Source organism: Trypanosoma cruzi, genomic scaffold (genome assembly GCF_000209065.1).
Source record: "Trypanosoma cruzi strain CL Brener 1047053517159 genomic scaffold, whole genome shotgun sequence".
Classification (NCBI taxonomy): Eukaryota; Euglenozoa; class Kinetoplastea; order Trypanosomatida; family Trypanosomatidae; genus Trypanosoma; species Trypanosoma cruzi.
The window spans coordinates 48600-60908 of NW_001849566.1; the positions used below are offsets into that span (position 1 = coordinate 48600).

Consider the following 12309-nt stretch of genomic DNA (forward strand, 5'->3'; position numbering starts at 1 on the left):
CCACAACAATGACAGGCTTACGCTTGGTTTCAGGAAACATCGCCATGCACTGGGAGGAGCCGACCGTTGCGGGGCACTTTGCGAATCGCCGGGCGCCTCAAGTACCTAATTTCGAGGTTCGAGTGCTGCTGCCCATCGTGTGTGGGCGGCCCGGGAGTTGGGGGTCCAGCAGGGGCTGATCATTGCTGGAGGGCAGGGACTGAGCACCGACTACGCCAGTGCCGTCGCGGACGTTGCGAATCGGAGTGCTCAGCTTTACTCTCAGGTGGAAGAGGCGCATAATCACTTGTTGGCACGCGGATCTCACATTGCGGTGTCCGGCGGTTTTCTTGCGGGACGCGGAGACGCCGTTTCAACGCGAGGCGCCCACCTCTCGAAGAGGACCGCCAGATGAACCCCACAGCCGCACCAACCGCATCGTTTGATGGCTGGGGGCGTGCCAGCATCCACGTTTTTCCAACGCAATCTCACGGGAGAGAGACGGCGGGTCAACACCCAAACGTCTCAGGGCAATTTTGGGCGACCACATCTCCCTCACTCAATGCCTTTACCCTCCCACACCTTCCCCTTCGAAGATGGCTCCGGTGCAGAGGATCAGGTACTGCATTTCCTTGCATTGGACGTTGACACTTGGGCCCCGCGTGTATGGAATGACGTCATCTCCGGAGTCCTCGTAGACCTCCGATGCGCATACGGTTATTATTTGCACTAAGTGGACTTTCAGGTTCAAATGGCCATCGACGGTTTTGTGTCGTGCAGACGCGCACTGGCGATAGATCGGGAGCCCACCGATCAGTTCATGGATTTTTGGCAGGGCCCTACCGCAGACCCTCCGGATGCTGATCGCGATAACAACCGACCCCAGCATCCCGCCCTCCACACTTCGCGACCGCCTTCACATGGCCGCTCACGAGGCTGACGAACACGCGAGGGTGGCTGAGCCTCTTGTGGAGCGGCGCGTAACCCAACAAAAACGATTGTTGCGATGTCAGTTGTGTCGTATTTATGGACACGATGCATCTACACGCAAAGTGCGCAGCGCGGCCGGAAGGAATTACTCGCAGCGCAGTCGGCCATTAAAAAACGGCGAAGGGGCTGCCGGCTGCTTACGAGGGCGAAAGAAAGCAGCCCCATCCATTCCACCAACTCCAATTAATTCTCTATGGCGTCGCACCGCACCGCAGAGGCTTCATCCGATCTTTCGAATCGCCCGAATCATTTGACGAGAAGGCAATGGAGCTTATCCGCCAACGACGCTCGGCTGTGGTACGACGAAACTCCGACATCCCCGCCTTGGGCCAGCCATATGAGGAGCGCGAACGAGGCGGCTCGAGAGATGTGTGCGCCGTCAAAGTGGGAGCGGAGAATGTCCCTAGCGGGGCAATTTACAAACTTTTGCCGCACGCACGAACGGCCGATCAACGCGGAGAGCCGTGCGGCCTTTTTGGCGGCAATAGTCTGCGTGGCGCCATCGACCCCACCGCGGCACGCCAGGATGCTGCGGTCCATGTTGCAAATGAATCGAACCCCGCTGGACATGGCGATTCTGGGGATACAAAAACTTGCGGCGCGATAAGAGGCGAAGCAGGCGCGGCCCTTGACGAAGGAAGCGGTGGGTGAATTTATCCGCAGCCGGACCGATTAGAAGAGACATGTTGTTTTTCGACTTGCGTGGATAACGGCGAGCTGTTGGCCCGAGATTGCGGCCTTGACTCCCAACAATTCCACACTGGAGCGTGACGGGACCATAATTTTGGATAGGTCCGTGGCGCCGAAGACGGCGAGGCGGATCCCCACCGCGCCTCGCGGTTTGTCAGGATACGAGGGTAGGATGAGTTTGACATTATACAGTTATGCAGGACGCTTCGGCGCAACGAGAAGCTCATGAATCTTACGGCTGCCCACGTGGAGCGATCTCTGGCTCCTTGAAATGCCACGGCGCATTCCATAAAACGCGGTGCGTTGCGGTACGCTGCTCCAATCGTGGAGAGATGCGATTTTGGCCCACACGTGATCTCGCAGTTGGCGAAGCACGTCGACCCGTTCGACCTTCCCCAGAATACGGTTCGATATTTGAGGAGGTACACCACAATGCTGACCCGGGTGTTGCCGCTGGTCGCATTGATGTAAAGGGAGGAACTTCGGAAGGTCAGGAACTCTGGCTGAGAGCGGAGGAACGTTTCTCCATGTCTTTTTGGTATCATGCTGCTACCATTACGAGACGCGCGACAAGGACGCGTCTGCTCGCTCCACAAGATGAACGAACCATCCCGCTACAGCAGGTCAAAGTGCCCACATTGAATCTGGAGTGGATCCAGAGCCGGTTGAACCCGGCTACCATGCAGAGACTCATGCAAGTTTGGGGACTCGTCGGGCGGTCCCCTTTCCTCCGGTAAAGCGCGCGAAGGCTCACGGAGGATTCCAGTCGCTGACGCGCGATTAATGAAAGAAGCGGGAATAATCGAGGACGCTTCGTCTAGAACAACAGGCGGATGGATAATGCCCTTTTCAGTTGTGGTGGAGAAACCCACCGGTTTACGACGAAGTTGGATCGCGTGGTTAGGCGACAAGAACAGAGACGACCCTTACGCGGCGAATGCTTCTCTTTTACACATTTCCCATTCTCTGCCACCTGTGATGGCTGAGGCCGCTTCCTGCCTGGACTTAAAGGCATCCTTTTTAAAATCCCCTTACCGCGGGAGACTCGGGATCTCTTTCGATGCCGCGTGGAGACGGCACGCTGGTGGAGCTTACACGGCTCCCAATGGGATACAAGGCCAGCCCAGAAACTCTCCAGATTATCATTTCAGCAATAGCAAGGGTGGCGACGGTGGCTCACCCCTCTGGTCTGCACCTCCATTGGTGCGTATGGAAGTATGGATCGATAATATACGCATTACAGTGTCGAAAAGCGACGTGACATTCTGGGAGGCCCAAGTGCTTCGTAATGCGGACGGCCTTCACGCCACGATGGGGAAGGACCACGAATCGGGCGCTGCGCAGTACACCTTCCTGGGAGTGCTGTTTGATCATACATACCAGGCGGTATCTCTGAGTGACACGTTTGTCCGGTCTGTACGCGTCATGCCGGCGCTGAATTCTTTAACCATCGCGGAAATGGAGGTTATGACGTCACGCTTTTTGTATGCGGCGGCCATTTTTGGCACGCGTTTATGCGACTGCTACTTTTTCAAGGCAGTGCGACGGCGATTATCCGCACTCAACCGGGGAATTGTGCAGGAGACATCCCCGGCTAACGTTTTGCCGGCAGCGGTTGGTTTGGGCGAGAGATTGCGACACATGATCGAGAACATAATTGCAAGCGAAACATCAATACCACAGAAAAGGCATCGGCCGCCATCATCACGGATGCATCGCTCCATGGATGGGGAGCCGTTTTTATTCCAGACTCCGGCGACGTTAAAATTGCCGGAGGGAAATGGAAGAGGAAGCGGTTTCTTATCATGCAGGCCTTGGTGCGCGCGGTACGCCTAGCCTTAACGGCCTTTCCCGCCGTTTTGCCACCCACTATGGACATTGGGTGGACAACACTTTGCTGCAAGGAGGGGCGAATAAAGGCAGATCAAAATCACACGCCATGACGTGGGAGCTGCAACGGATATATGAATTTTTGGACTCTCGCGGAGTACAGGCATCCGTTGCCTACGTGCGGTCTGCACAAAGGCAACCCCGCAGACGGCATGTCACGCGGTCGTGTTTTTACACTTCAGGACGTGGCGAAGGGGTGGAACTTGCGAAGGGGAGCGGCGGAGTCTTTTGTCTGGAGGACCCCAAAGTCTGCCATTTCTTAAGTAATATATATACATATATCCATTCCGAGTAGAGTGAGCGGGCCACAATTGTGGCTATAGGATGATGTATACATATATACACTTACTTGGTGTAAAGTTTGAGGATGTGGTGAACCCACTCTTATTCCATTTACTTCTCATTCCCGTCTAGTTTGTTTTCTGTGATTGATAACCTCAGGGTTTGGCCAGTGGCCCAGAGGATTTTTTTTTGCCTATAGAGGAATGTTTTAAACTGCCTGGCATCTCTTTCTCTTTCTCTTCCTCTAACTCTTACGCTTTTTCTCTTTGTCTATCCACTTTGCTAGCTTTCCTACTTTGTGGTAGGCAGTCTTGCTGGGTTTCCCCTTTCAAATCTCCGCACAGGGAGGGAGGAAAACCGTTGCCATTACATTTTATTTGTATCATTTAAGCAAAATAGCGTTGTATTGTTCCTTGTATCCATTAAAAAAGTTTGCGAGTGAGTGAGTGGGTGTGCATGCTCAAGGATGGATTGCGAAGAAGAATCGGATAGTGAGAGGGTTGGCAGGCGATACGCAGGGGATTTGACCCCCGTGGGTAGCTCTGTGGACAGTGAGCGCCACACCATGCAGGAAATTGCATGCGCATCCTTTCCCTGCGCCTCCGTCGGCGAATTGAATAGCGGGGGTTTCGTGGAAAACCCGCCGGAGGAGGTCGACGATGTTGCCGAGGGTGGCAGCACTTTTCTGACGGCCCACCGTTCGATGGCATTGGAGTCGGAGGCACGCGAAAAAGGCAATGCGGAAAATGCTGAAAGAGTACAAGGGCGGACGCTGCTCGCTGAAGAAACTCATTCGCCTCCTCTGACGGCTCTGTTCGGTCTATCGGGCACACCAAAAGTGAGTTCACAGGACTCAAGCATGTGCAGAAACCGGCGCGGTTCTGTACAATTTATAAATTTTTCTTCCACAGCGTCCGATAACACGATGGTGGACCACGGCGCATCGATGGATCATGTTATAGTTCGAACACCAGTCCAAAATCCCAATACTTGCAAGGGTTTTTTGCAGGCCTACTTCTCACAGTCTGCCAAAGGATGCTACTTGCGAGCATCTTGGAGAGACGCACGAGTCCGCAAACCCTGCTTAAATGGAACTCACAAGAGGCATTCTAGCTACAACATATATAATTGTGTGGTTGGTGATGCTCTTAAGATTTCTGTTGGGGGAGGTCGTTCCACCAGTTGCCCAGTTCGATTTCCACGTGCAGAAACTTCAGGGACATCTTGTGCTGGTTTGGAGCAATCACCCTTTCAATTGTCATTGGAGCATCAGAACTTCTCTGCTCCTAGTACGGGTTGCAGTACCAAATGCAGCATGAATGCCTTGCGGCGTCAGGTTCCTGACGAGTTGTTGCAGTACCGTTTGGCCGTTCAAAATGCCAAAAATGGAAGATACGGGCTGAGTATACGAGAGCTCCTAGCAAACCCGGATGTCGTTGAAGATGACGAAGAAGAACAGGAGGAGGACAGTGTTGCCATATGTGAAAATTATTAAACCATAAAGTATACCATGTCATTTTTACTTTATACAAATTAAAATTTTTGACGCGACAATTTTTTTTTTTTTTTTCTTATATATATATATATATATATTTATTTATTGTTGTATTTGTGTGTGGGTGTTATTTATTTATTTATTTATCTTTTTTTTTTGGAATTTACAAAGGTACAGTGGGATCTTTTTATAGATCTTTTTTCAAACTTTTTTTTTTTTTTGCTTTTTTTGAATGGTGATTCTTTTACCCCGACGCATTTCAGTCCTGTGTTGGCGGTTCCTGCTCTAAGCGGGGCACTAAAAGATATACGAATGGAAGACGCACTTGACGAAAGCCGCGGGGGTGGGACCATTACCCATACGGAACGTCATTTTACGACTGTGCATCCGCTTAATGATGTGGTGACACTTCAAGGGCTTACGGCAAAGTACCAGAAGCGGCAGATACAACCATTTCAAGATGCCGATATCCCTGAAAATACCGAAAAAGTGGCGACTAGTATGTTCAGTGAAAAGTACATTTCCAACAAAATTACACGTCGACAGGTACTTCAGAGTGACGCGGTACTCAAAGAGGTGCTTGCTACTTACTCTATAGAGCTTCCTATTCACTCCCTTATCATTTCCGACGAGGTCGAGGAGGATGAGGCGGTATTTTCGGATGAGTTGAAGGCAGATATGCAGGCTGATAAATTAGAATGTACCCAATCACATCCTGCTTATTGTCTCTACCAGACCCACGAGAAAGAGGGAGGTGAAGCAAATTCTTTGATTGATGCTACGCAATATGGGCCACAGCTGCAACTTTTTTTTTTTGTGGAGAAATTCCATCAGAAGTTAAAGAGCGCATGGTCGAGTGGAGAGAAGGTTGAGAGTCTGCGTATTGCGATTAGAGTGGCAAAACTCCTCTCAAAGGTTGCGATGCCAAGTTGCTACCCATCCGTTTACGTCTTGGTAGCACAGGTGTTGGACACGTTTGGCAATCTTGTCACACAGCGGATTCAGGGCACTGCTGCAGAGAAGAGTTATTTGGTCTCTGTCTTGCTACAGAAGGGTATTGATGCAGCGGATGACTTGATCCCATCCGAGTCAGTGGAGGCGTGCTACAATTGGTTTCTAAAGATTAGTTCGATTTGCGAACTTATTCCACGGGTATGTATTGAGCTTTCACTTCTTAACTGCTTTCGTTTCATGGCAAAGAAAGCGCGTGTTGTATCAGAGGAAGTCATACGTCGTCTTGCGATGCAGATTCGCGGCATTGCGGATCCGCTTGTTGCGGCCCACCTTCGCTGGTACTTATGTACTCGGGCGATGGTTGCCCTTGTAAGGCCCGGTTGGGCGACGAAATCGGGGCTGGATCAAGCAGTCATAGACACCCTTGAGGCACTTGAACATCTTGACCCTGCGCTTTTAGAGAAACTTCAGAACAAGCACAATATGGAGAGAATGGATTACTTGGACTTATTTATTCCCGCACTGCAGTGGCAAATGGACACCATTTTACTTTACGGCGATGCCAATTGGCCGAATTATCAACCGTTATTGAGGAATGTTGTTTCCATCATTGTAGAAAATTTGAACTCGCCGGCATGTCTGTTGCTGTGCGTCTGGCGTGCCTTCCCAGCGGCGGTGTTGCTCTCGTGCTACAGTGTAGAGGAGCTTCTTTCTATTACTTTTCGCTCGTTTCCGTCACGATTGGTTTCGCGACTGAAACTTATGGAGGCGTTGTGTTTGTCTTTGGCGGATTTGTCGGAAGTCCCGTTAGCGAGAGCGCAACGTCTTGCTTTTTTGAAGGCTGCATGGGACTATGTCGAGGAGGAAAGGTGCAGACGGTCTAGCGTGGACACAGAAGGCGTGGCGCCACCCGCTCCGAAACAAGGGTTAGTGGGTGAGTTAATAGGCGTATGCGGTGCGATGATGCAATTTTGTGCGAATCATGTGGGGTTCAAACAGGTCAATGTTTTTCTTGGTCTTGTTCGGGACATTATTGGCGATGTTAAAATGTTGGAGAATGAGAAATCGTTGGAGGCTATTAAAGCCAGTTTGTTTGGCATGCTATCCGCTCTTTTCTCAGTTGTGAACCCTTTGCTCCTCCTGGAATCCGAACATGTGGTAACCCTCTTGCAACAGTTGGCTTCGGGAGATCGACGTCGGTTGATGTTTGTGTTTCTTCGCCAATTCGTTTCAGGGGCATTGGGCGCCGGCAGTTCATTTTCTCCCTTTGCCATGAAGACCGTGTTTTGTTTGTGTAAGATATTTCACGACGATCTTATTAACGTGGTCTCCTTTGACGAGCTGCAGGAGGGGACGAAGGTGGTGGAGAAGGTCTTCCTTTTGCTGTTGAAGAGAGTAGGATCTCTGGAGGACGCTCTCCAACTTATGTGTGATGCACGCCACCATCTCTCCCGCTTTGATTCCATTAAAATTATTTCCGTCAATCGGGCACTGGGGTTGGCGGGTCGCTTTGCTGCCGGATGCGCCGAGGGAAAAAACCATGACGAGACAAGGGCTCTATTTATGTTTTCTATAGTCACCATCCCGGCAGTGACGGATCTAATTCAGCGTTTTCACCTTTTGGCTCTTTCGTCCGGCATGGCACTTCGTAGTGGTATGATTGTTATTGGGGAGGCAGCACTAGAATTTGCGTTGGAGGGGCTGGAGACTTACCGTTCGAGCTGCAGTGGCAAGGATGAAGCGAGGAAAAGGAGCCAAGAAGAGTCTGATATCGCAGGTGTGGCCGTGCATCTTTTGGAGCTGGGTGTTGCGGCCCCTGCGAAGGGTGAGCATCTTTACGCAGTGCGTCGCCTTTTGAATTGGAGTGCTGGTTTTGACTGGATGCCGTGCTCCATTCCGTGCGTGCATATCAGCTTGTCTGCCCTGCGACTTATGACACGTGCGTTGCAAGGCAGGTTTCTCTCGTTTCCCTTTTGTCAGACAGAGCATTATGGAAAGGATCCTGCGTTTGTTGAGTCGTGTCTTGCCCTTTCACTGGAGGCGACGCATCAATTGCAGAGGTGGATAGAGGCCAGCTGTCACGTTGTGTCAACAAAATCCGAGTTGGCGACGGATTTATCTACAACAGCAATCGAGATATTTGAGACTTTGGCCATATTTGATAACAAAGATCCGCCTCTTGGTCCGGCGTTAACCACATTGGTCTGCGCGGCGTGGCGGGCAGCCAATGCATGGGCGATAATGAGCGGCTCTTTGGAAGTGTCCCGACACATCTTGCGTACCGCACGGTTCGTCCAGGAGGCGGTGGGTACGAAATTCTTTGAAGAAATTTTGCTCCATTGACTCTGCACTGTTTATATATATATATATATATATTTGATTCTTTTGTTTCACACAATTGCTCATTTTTTCCTTTTTTTTTTTTTTTTTTACAAGATCCTGCTATTTTTTTTTTCGTAGTGAGGCGCGATGTTTTTGCTGTTCGCATAATTATGAATTGCTGTGTGTGGGGGGTATAAAGCTTACACGGCCTCCGCGCTCTGCCTGCCCGTGCGGTATTTTTGAACATGCGGCGTTTCATTTTTTTTTTTTTTTTTTTTTGGATTTTGCGTTCCCGTCACATGCTCAGTGCGGGACAGCGCAAGGAAGGAAGGAAGGTGTGGGGTACTACACGCCTAATCAGAAATTTACTATTATTATCGTCTTCATCATCATCACCATCTTAATAGTGAGGAGAATAGGCGACGGAACCTAGCGCAGGGTTAAGTAAAGCGAGCCAATAAGAATAGAAGGGTAATAAGCGTGTAGGTAGAGGCAAGGGGTGTGCATTATGAGTTATCATACAGTAATCCGTTCCATTGTGACGGCCTACGTCATCCTTTTACTGGCTGTACATTGGATCATAGCATGGATCTTGCAGTTAATAATTATTTTCTTTACGTACCCGTTTATGGGCCGCGAGAAGAGGCAGGATTGCTGTGGTTTTATTTTTCGTTTCGCAAACTTTTTTTCCACCGACTTCCTGAATCCCTTTTGGAGGAGCCAAATTCTGAAGCCCTTTCCAAATGTGAAGGGGAAAAAAGTGTTGATTATGATGAACCATTTAAGCGCTGCGGATCCGTTTCTGATGGTTAGGGTGCTTCTCCCTTTTGACGCTGCGTGGATTGCGAAAAGTGGACTCTTTCGTGTTCCGTTTGGTGGCTGGTGCTTGAGCAACGCCAACGATCTGAAGGTGTGCTTTAAAAACAAGCGGGAGGGACTAGAGACGGTTAAAGGGACTGTCGGGGTTATGATGGAGGAGGCGCGCCGGAAGTTGTGTCGGGGACGCCCCATTGCCGTGTTTCCTGAGGGATTACGCAGCAAAGATCCCGAAGGGGGGCTGCTGCCATTTCGCCTTGGCTTCTTTAAGCTGGCAGTGGAGGAGGGCGCGACGATTGTCCCGATTGCCATTAGCGGAACGGATAAGTGCTGGCCTCTCGGCTCCGTGTTGATGGATTCTTCCACCGCATACTTTTCATGCGGGGACCCCGTCGATGCGTCGACGTTTAGGACGGCGGAGGAGCTGCGGGATCACGTGTGGCAAGTCATCACGGACCTGCGGGAGAGTCACCCAGACCGACGGGGGAAATTAAAATCGCAATAGTTTATTTTTGGAGAATTTGAAATTTCTGTGCGTTTATTTTTTTCTTCTTTTCTTCTTTTTTCTTTTCTCTCTTTTTTTTTTTTTTTTTTTTTTTTTTTCTTTTCTTTTCTTTTATTACAAATTTACGATGGGTGACTGTTTACCATCAATTTGCGGCGCCCAGCGGCATGTACACGCATGCAAACAAATGCCGCCTTTTGGACAGTAAATGAAAGAAAAGAGAAAAAAAAAAAAAAAAATAAATAAAAGGGAGTTTAGAACTGGAAGGAGGAATGAAAAAAAAAAAAAAAATAAAAAAAAAATAAAAAGAAGTAACAAGGAGGCTGCTCACTTGAGGAGAATGTTTACCTTGGAACGTCAATCATAATATGAAAGAAGAGGAGAGAAAAACAAATTAAATTGAATGAGAATGAAACTACACATGGCCGCAGTACTTGATTTGCGTGAAGGTTGTGATGCATCGTCTTCGAGTTTTGTCTTATTCTACTTAACTCTTTTTATTTCTATTTACTTTTATACGGAGTTGTGAGAAGTGCGTGCGATTTCCATGATACTGTTAACAGTTGTCCCATCATGCGTCCTATCATTTTATTTCAGTTAATTTATGCTCTTATTAAATGGCGCTGTGCCGTGTGTCGCGTTGCGGATGGAACCTTTTTTTTTTTTTTTTTTCTTTTTTTCTCACTGTGGGTAGGGCGCCGGCAAAGAGGGGTAAAGAGCAGGAAGGGAGCCAAAGGAAAACAACAAAAACAACGGGAGGATAAAACTACACGCAAAGAATGGGCTTAAAAAACAAACAAACAAACAGACAACAACAACAACAACAAAAAACACACACAAACAAACTGCGAGGCCTTTATTTTTTTTTCTGTTTTTTTTTTCTCTCTTTATTTTATATCTTCCCCATTTCATATGCATATACGTATACAAAAGGCTTCTTGCGTTGTGTGCGTGGCGTTGCCGGTTCATTGATGGATAACGAGGAGGTTAATGGGGTTGTGACGGTTGCACGGAGGCTTTGGCCAGCCAGCGTCCAGAAGGACGAAGACGATGCGGCTCCCAATGTTAGATGGGAGAAGGACCTTGCATTTCCCACTTTCCGGTCACTGCGTCAGGAAGAAATCGTGAAGAATTCTTTTTCTTTTGATTTGAGGGAAGGTGCGGGCGTTGCATACCTTGTGGAAAAACTAATTGCTCAAAATGAGAAGCCGCAGGAGGTGCGGGGGCTGTTGGATGATCTTTGCAAGGAGCTCTCTGAGGCGCGAGACATGTCCAGTAAGGCTTACTTGATGGCACGACCGGGTTCTTGCCGCATCACTTTGCCTGCGCAGAATGCAATCACGAGCCATCATGGAGTTTGTGCTGTCTCGCATGTTCAGGAGGAGTTCCCAGCATCACTCGTGTCGGAGCATGCGCCTCACTGGTCCTCGGCGGAGATGCAGGCATGGAAGGTGGCTTCACTGCCGCAGCTGTTTTCTCTGCGGAAAAAGTTGTTCTCTTCGCTTTATGGTGTCTCAGATGCCATTACACGGAAAACATTGGATGGGATCAATGTGCCTGGTGTACTGATGGATGCGCAGCGGGAGACGGACTCCGCTATCCAGGCCGCCATGCATCGGCTTCTGGGGGAGGCTTTTTACGTGACTTTTTTTGAAGACGTAAAGGATTTCTGTACCCTTGCCGAAAGTCTAACTGGCAGTGGAGTGGAAACATTTGATAGGGCTTTACTTGAGATTCAGCAGCTGACTGAGAATGGAGATGTATTAAATCCATGCGAAAAGTTTCAGGCATTTTTGCGCCGTGCCCCCTCCCTTTTTACGTCCAGCTGACGTGACCGGTACCTCTGCGCCATGCGGAATTTACTCGTGGCGTTTTCGGTAAATTCTCGAGAGGCCGAGTTGCTAAACGCGCGCCGAGAGGAACTTGAGAGGATCACGCAGCAGGAGATGATTCATGCGGCCTTTCTCCGCGGCCGCGCAGGGCCGGGATGTGATCTCGCAAGTTCCTTTTTGCTGCTTTGGCTCGGGTGGACTTTCAACCGAGCGATCACCTGAGCCGGAGACTCGGCGCCATCTGCCTGACCGCAAAAGACTCCGCACGCCGAAAGCGAAATGTCTCGTGTTTGATGCGGACGCCAGTCGCAGGATGGTTTCACCGCGTTTAGAGAATGGACGGAGTTGCGCCGCTTGTTTACTGAAAGTTCCGTTGAATGGTGCGAAATATGCGAGAGACCGTGATTCGCTGTGTTTAACCTTCTCTTCAGGTAAAATGAGTTGTGTCGACGTCGCAGGAAATCCACTACCTCGTTAGCGGGCGGCTAAGAGGTCGCAAATTTGCTCGAGATTTTGCTCGAGATTGACGTCCCCGAACAGTCTTTACCAAACAC

At 49.6% G+C, this 12309-nt stretch overlaps 4 protein-coding genes across 4 annotated transcripts, besides 15 other annotated features; all 4 read left to right on the forward strand.

The window, feature by feature from the left end:
• Positions 1 to 3505: a sequence feature (areas not merged during assembly with more than two copies in the genome that could not be assigned to a particular haplotype).
• Positions 1 to 3845: a mobile genetic element.
• Positions 3506 to 12309: part of a sequence feature (heterozygous, Esmeraldo-like haplotype) that runs on past the window's edge.
• Positions 3765 to 3827: a mobile genetic element.
• Positions 4298 to 5326, forward strand: Tc00.1047053509157.40 (hypothetical protein, conserved; the record flags this gene model as incomplete). The annotated part of the gene is made up of 1 exon (XM_812535.1): positions 4298 to 5326. One exon carries the CDS (start codon positions 4298 to 4300, stop codon positions 5324 to 5326), a length of 1029 nt encoding a protein of 342 aa, XP_817628.1.
• Positions 5404 to 5432: a microsatellite.
• Positions 5454 to 5483: a microsatellite.
• On the forward strand, positions 5639 to 8623 carry Tc00.1047053509157.50 (uncharacterized protein; the record flags this gene model as incomplete). Its single annotated transcript, XM_812536.1, has 1 exon — positions 5639 to 8623. The coding sequence occupies one exon, from the start codon at positions 5639 to 5641 to the stop codon at positions 8621 to 8623; it is 2985 nt and encodes a 994-aa protein (XP_817629.1).
• Positions 8636 to 8656: a microsatellite.
• Positions 8686 to 8711: a microsatellite.
• Positions 8861 to 8881: a microsatellite.
• On the forward strand, positions 9111 to 9923 carry Tc00.1047053509157.60 (1-acyl-sn-glycerol-3-phosphate acyltransferase, putative; the record flags this gene model as incomplete). The annotated part of the gene is made up of 1 exon (XM_812537.1): positions 9111 to 9923. One exon carries the CDS (start codon positions 9111 to 9113, stop codon positions 9921 to 9923), a length of 813 nt encoding a protein of 270 aa, XP_817630.1.
• Positions 9956 to 10036: a microsatellite.
• Positions 10135 to 10171: a microsatellite.
• Positions 10199 to 10234: a microsatellite.
• Positions 10578 to 10603: a microsatellite.
• On the forward strand, positions 10703 to 11752 carry Tc00.1047053509157.70 (hypothetical protein, conserved; the record flags this gene model as incomplete). Its single annotated transcript, XM_812538.1, has 1 exon — positions 10703 to 11752. One exon carries the CDS (start codon positions 10703 to 10705, stop codon positions 11750 to 11752), a length of 1050 nt encoding a protein of 349 aa, XP_817631.1.
• Positions 10714 to 10769: a microsatellite.
• Positions 10779 to 10817: a sequence feature (T-rich).